At 37.3% G+C, this 6,000-nt stretch overlaps 1 protein-coding gene across 1 annotated transcript in view; it reads left to right on the forward strand.

Annotated features, from left to right (window-relative positions):
- The window catches only part of LOC129449119 (doublecortin domain-containing protein 2), a 41,553-nt gene extending 37,038 nt beyond the window's left edge, over positions 1-4,515 (forward strand). Inside the window, exons 8-9 of the mRNA XM_055211895.2 lie at positions 1,720-1,781; positions 3,846-4,515. Coding sequence (XP_055067870.2) covers positions 1,720-1,781; positions 3,846-4,379 — 596 coding nt within the window. The 3' untranslated portion in view covers positions 4,380-4,515. The remainder of the gene's footprint in view (positions 1-1,719; positions 1,782-3,845) is intronic.
- The last annotated feature ends 1,485 nt before the right edge of the window (positions 4,516-6,000 follow it).

Consider the following 6,000-nt stretch of genomic DNA (forward strand, 5'->3'; position numbering starts at 1 on the left):
TTTGTTGTTTCAACCCAACTGCTGGGTTATTAGAACCCATTGGATAACTTAATCCCATGCATTGGGTAACTTTTAACCCATCTGTATGTTCAGTCCAATATTTACCCAACACTGGGTTGAAAATAACCCAGATGCAAGCCTTAAACAGGGTTCTTTTGTTTGTGTTTCCTTCAGCAAAAGCAAATGTAGTTTAATGATGAAAATGAAGGTTTAAAAACAGCCGATAAAACTCTAGTCACTCAAGTCAGGTTTTATGATGCACCCCCCTCCCTGCCATCGGGCTTTAATGAAGGCAGGTTTTTAAAATGTTATATTTAATTTGATTTAGCATTTTTATGAGACAAGCTCTTCCCTCAATCACATTTAAATGTTTATTGTTACATTAGCTGTCCTGCTTACAGTCAGGGTTTTGGACTACAGTTAATAAATGTGAACGATTTCCATAAAATATTCAAAGAAGCCCATTACTGCCACAGCGCCTCATCTCCTCGGCTAAACTTCAATCAGTTTTGCATTTGAAATGCATTAAATGCCCGGGTAAAACCCTATAATCTGCACGGCAATATTGTTATAACTGCTATCGGGGAAAACGTGAACTTATATATGAGACGCATTAATTCTGCTGTTTAATTATTTAGAGTATATTGATTTCTCACACATTGTTTGGATTCATAACTCATTAAGTATTTAAAACACTCATGTAATTTTCTTGTTTACCAGAGAGTACAATGGTATGGCTGTAAATCTTGCAAAAAATAATTACACGGTACCAGTGGAAGCTAATGGTCATTTTAATAGCTTCCCTTTAATTACTGTCATTATTATGCGAGTATTTAATGAGAAAAAACCTTCATGTTTCTTTTTTTTAATAAGAGTGTGACATACAGTATTTCGGTATGTGCTTGCTTTAACCTTATATAAAATCTGTATTATCTAATATTTGGATGCCGCAGTATAACTTCAAGCAATAACTCTGTCATGTTGTATACCGATGCCTTCATAGATAATTTTTATCATTTACATTTTCCGTGCATTACAAGGTATGCATAAGTATGTACTGATCTTTTTCACTGCTAACCCACATTGAGTTATACTATGTGATTATAATACACTTATAGCTGGGTTTATCCTAGTCCCAGACTAAAATGCATGTTTGAGATGCCTTAATAAAAAATAAAAAAACACCTTGCATATCTTAACATGTTGTTTTGTCTCAAGATTCACAACAATATTCTTTTTTGTAAGTTATGTTTGTAAAAATGTCCTCAAATAGCTTAGGCCTAGTCCTGAATTAAGCTTAACCCTGTAATTGTGTATTTGTGTTACAAAAGCTGTATGGGGCATCACCATTTTAAGGTCCTTATTTGTACAATTTAGGTATATGTATACAGTACATGTACTAAGGAAGAAATATGCACTCTTTAGGTACAAATGTGTACTTTTAAGAAAGGTACTGCTCTAGCAACCCAGTCTCACGGCAGTTCGTGACATAGTGACAGCTTTTGTAACTTTAGTTACAAAAGTAGATGATTAATGTATATGATGAGCTGTGTTAAGCAATTTTGAAAAGAAAATACTATAAGACACACTCACATTTGTATCTAAATCAGATTAGTACCATTTAAACTTAAGCTGGGCCAGTTTTAATGCAGTTTTAATGCTCACCAGTGGGTGGCGCTGCTGTTTCATCTTTGTCATCCCTTGTCTCTTTCTGTGCAGATGATGGAGAGGACAGAAGTGCAGATGACAAGCTTTCACCGGTGGGTTCAACAGTCAAGCAGGTTAGAAGCACTAACCTCATTATTATTTTTACAGTACAGGACTGACATAAACTCTCTTTGCCCACATATATAACTGATTTTATAACAGTTAGTAACCTGGTTTAAAGTAGTGTCACAGTATCAGCATCTTCAAGAACATCTCAACCTTTCGCAGATTTATATAACATTACTACACACAGATCAGCACTGTTAAGGATAGGGGTGCGCTTACACCATGAAGGTTTTTTCGAGTAATACAGAAAGCTTGTAAATCCTGTGGTGCTGGTTCAAATCCACCAGTTTTAAGAACCTGTAACATGAAAAGTGCTCATTTAAAAGGAACCTTGTAGCATCAACCCATTTTCATGAAGTGAGTGTTAATACAGTAGCATACACAAGTAAACACAACATGCAGTTTTTAAATGAATGTTTTTATTATGAAGGGAAAACAAAATCCAAACACATGGCCCTATGTGTAAAAGTACTTGCCCCCCCCCGTTAAAACCTGAGATCAGTTTCTCTAGCCACACCCAGGCCTGATTACTGCCACACCTGTTCGCAATCTAGAATTCACTTAAATAGGACCTGCCTGACAAAGTAAAATAGACCAAAAGATCCTCAAAAGCAACACATCATGTTGAGATCCAAAGAAATTCAGGAACAAATGAGAAAGAAAGTAACTTAAATCTATCAGTCTGTAAAGCCATTTCTAAAGCTTTGGGACTCCAGCGAACCACAGTAAGAGCCATTATTCACAAATGGCGAAAACACAGGAACAGTGGTGAACATTCCCAGGAGTGGCCGGCCGAACAAAATTACCACAAGAGCGCAACGATGACTCATCCAAGAGGTCACGAAAGACCACACCAAAGAACTGCAGGCCTCTCTTGCATCAGTTAAGATCAGTGTTCATGACTCCAATATAAGAAAGAGACCGGGCAAAAATTACCTGCATGGCAGAGTTACAAGACGAAAACCGCTGCGGAGGAAAAAGAACACAAAGGCTCGTCTCAGTTTTGCCAGAAAACATCTTGATGATCCCCAAGACTTTTGGGGAAATACTCTGTGGACTGATGAGGCAAAAGTTGAACGTTTTGGAAGGTGTGTGTCACATTATGTCTGGCGTAAAAGTAACACAGCATTTCAGAAAAAGAACATCATACCAACAGTAAATATGGTAGTGGTAGTGTGATGGTCCAGGGGTGTTTTGCTGCTGCAGGACCTGGAAGATTTGCTGTGATAAACTGATCCATGAATTCTGCTATCTACCAAAAAATCCTAAAGGAGAATGTCCAGCCATCTGTTCGTGACCTCAAGCTGAAGCGAACTTGGGTTCTGCAGCAGGACAATGGTGCAAAACACACCAGCAAGTCCACATCTGAATGGCTGAAGAAAAACTAAGTGAAGGCTTAGGATTGGCCTAGTCAAAGTCCTGACCTCATTCCTATTGAGATGCTGTGGTATGACCTTAAAAAGGTTCATGTTCTCATATATATTTCAATGTGGCTGAATTACAACAATTCTGCAAAGATAAGTGGACCACAGCTCCACAGCGCTGTAACAAACTCCTTGCAAGTCATCGCAAACGCTTGCTTGCAGTTGTTGCTGCTAAGGGTGGCCCAACCAGTTATTAGGTTTAGGGGACAAGCACTTTTCACACGTGTGTTTGAATTGTGTTTTCCCATCATAATAAAAACCTTTATTTAATACTTCATGTTGTGTTTACTTGTGTAATCTTTGATTAATATTTACATTTGTTTGATGATCTGAAACAATAAGGTGTGACAAACATGCAAAAAAAAAAAATATATATATATATATATATATGTTATTTTCTTCTATTATGTTTCATACATTGTATGTATGTATGTATGTATCAGTGTACAGTTTGTGTATGTATGTACAGTCCTGGCATTCTTTGTGGATGGCAAAGTAAGAATTTTATTGCTCAGGGAAACCTGCTTTCCTCACTGGGTATATGACAATAAACGCTTTGAATCTTTGAATATATATATCAGGAAGGAGGGCAACACTTTTTCACACCACTGTATGCTGTAGTATGATAATATGTATGTTTATTTTAAGGAGGCAGAAGTCAGTCCAATCCCTGATCAAGAGGACAATTCTCAAGAACAGGTGGATATAGAAGATCAGGAGCAAACTACAGATGATCAGGAGCAAACTACAGATGATCAGGAGCAAACTACAGATGATCAGGAGCAAACTACTGACGAACAAGAGCAAACTACAGAAGAAAAAGAGCAAACTACAGAAGAAAAAGAGCAAACTACAGAAGAACAGGAGCAAACTACAGATGAATCACCAGGTAGCGAAGAAGAGCAGAAACAAGAGGATGAGAATGCAGGAGATGAAAATAAAGATATTGAAGAGGCAAAGAATGAAGATGATGGAGAGATCAAAGATGAGGGAGAGACATCAGAGGAAAAGGATGATAGTGAAGAGAAGAAAAAAGAGGAGGATGATGGAGAAGAGAAACAGAATGAAGAGGAGAGTAAGCTTGAAGAAGAGGAAAGACATGAAGATAAACCAGAGAATGATGGAGGTCAGACAGAAGAGAGTCCAGATCAAAGTGGAGAACAATCAGCAGATGCAGAATGAGAAAACACAAATACTTTAATGAATATTTCACTTTCATAAAAAATTAAATCCCATTAATTTACTCACCCCCATGTCATCCGGGATGTTTATGTCTTTCTTTGTTCAGTCGAGAAGAAATTAAGTTTTTTGAGGAAGGCATTCCAGGATTTTTCTCCATGTGGTGGATTTTAGTGGACTTCAATGCAGCTTCTGAGGGCTCTGGACGATCCTAGGCGAGGCGTGGGGGTCTTATATAGCGAAAAGATTGTCATTTTCGGCAAGACAAAAAATACTTTTATATACACTTTTGGGCCACGGCTTCTCGTCCTGCGCTGGCTGTGTGGCGCGCCAGCGCGACCTTGCATATTTCAAGTGGTCACGTCAAAAGGTCATGCATCACATACCGTATGTGAAACGCACACTTGCGGACCATTTTAAACAATAAACTGACACAAAGGGCCCTATTTTAACGATCTAAGCGCATTGTCTAAAGCGCACAGCGCAACGTCTAAATGGACATGTCCGAATCCACTTTTGCTAATTTGACGACGGGAAAAATGGTTTGGGCGCCGAGCGCATGGTCAAAAAGGGTTGGTCCTATTGTAATGGGAGTATTTTGGGCGTAACGTGCAATAAACCAATGAGAGTCTCAGCTCTCATCCCCTTTAAAAGCCAATTGCTCTGGCGCTATGTCTAATCCCTATTTAGATGACGGACTTTGTAAACTGAAAAACTACGCGGAGGAAGAAGATCCCCAGTTTAAGATTAATGTTAAATAGTTGTGTTGTTTTTCACTTGTATTGAAATTATTTTTTTATTAAAACCTTTAAAACACATTTTCTTTTAGTCATGGAAAAAAACAGGCTTTTAATTGCTTTAAATGGCTTTCCAATAATTCAATTCAATTCAATTTATTTATATAGCGCTTTTCACAAGTGTTAATTGTTGCAAAGCAGCTTTACATGAGAAGATGTAGAGGAGAACACAGAAAATCAATAGATAATATAAGAAGTAGAGAAAGCGGTTAAACCGTACAAGCGAGCATATTAATAATGTAACGTAATAATGTAATAATGTAATATCATTAAAAAATTATTTACAAGTATGTAAGAAAAGGTTTGTACTGTAAAAATACTTTATTTGTAACAAACAGGAGATAAAGAATTTACAAACGGCTCTCCGCACGTTTCAGCACTTGGACAGCGTCAGTTTTTTAAGCATTACTTTTGTTATGTTTCTCATCTCACCATATCCACAGGTACAGAGTCATCATATACAATAAATCCGTGAGGTAGCATTTAAAAAAAAACATTTAAAAACAGATGCATTTGTTCAAAGCAAAGCATTTATTTACTTACCAGGCTGCAGGTGAAGCAGCTCTTTATGCCTTCTAACGTCTCATAATTGGTCCTCATTTATGTCCAAGAGACTCAATAATAATCTTTTACATTCAATCCTTTAATCTTTCATATTTAAAAGCATTTTTGTGCTGCTGCGCATTCATGTGTGTGTTAAGCAAACCGCGTTGTTGTCCCGTTTATAGGCACATATTACTAACGTGTTTTTTAAATAACAAAAAAACACATTGCGCCATTGACTTTAGACTTTAGACCAGGTTTTTGTTGGTCAATGGCATAGTCTA

The sequence above is a fragment of the Misgurnus anguillicaudatus genome, chromosome 10, assembly GCF_027580225.2.
Source record: "Misgurnus anguillicaudatus chromosome 10, ASM2758022v2, whole genome shotgun sequence".
NCBI classification, from domain to species: Eukaryota; Metazoa; Chordata; class Actinopteri; order Cypriniformes; family Cobitidae; genus Misgurnus; species Misgurnus anguillicaudatus.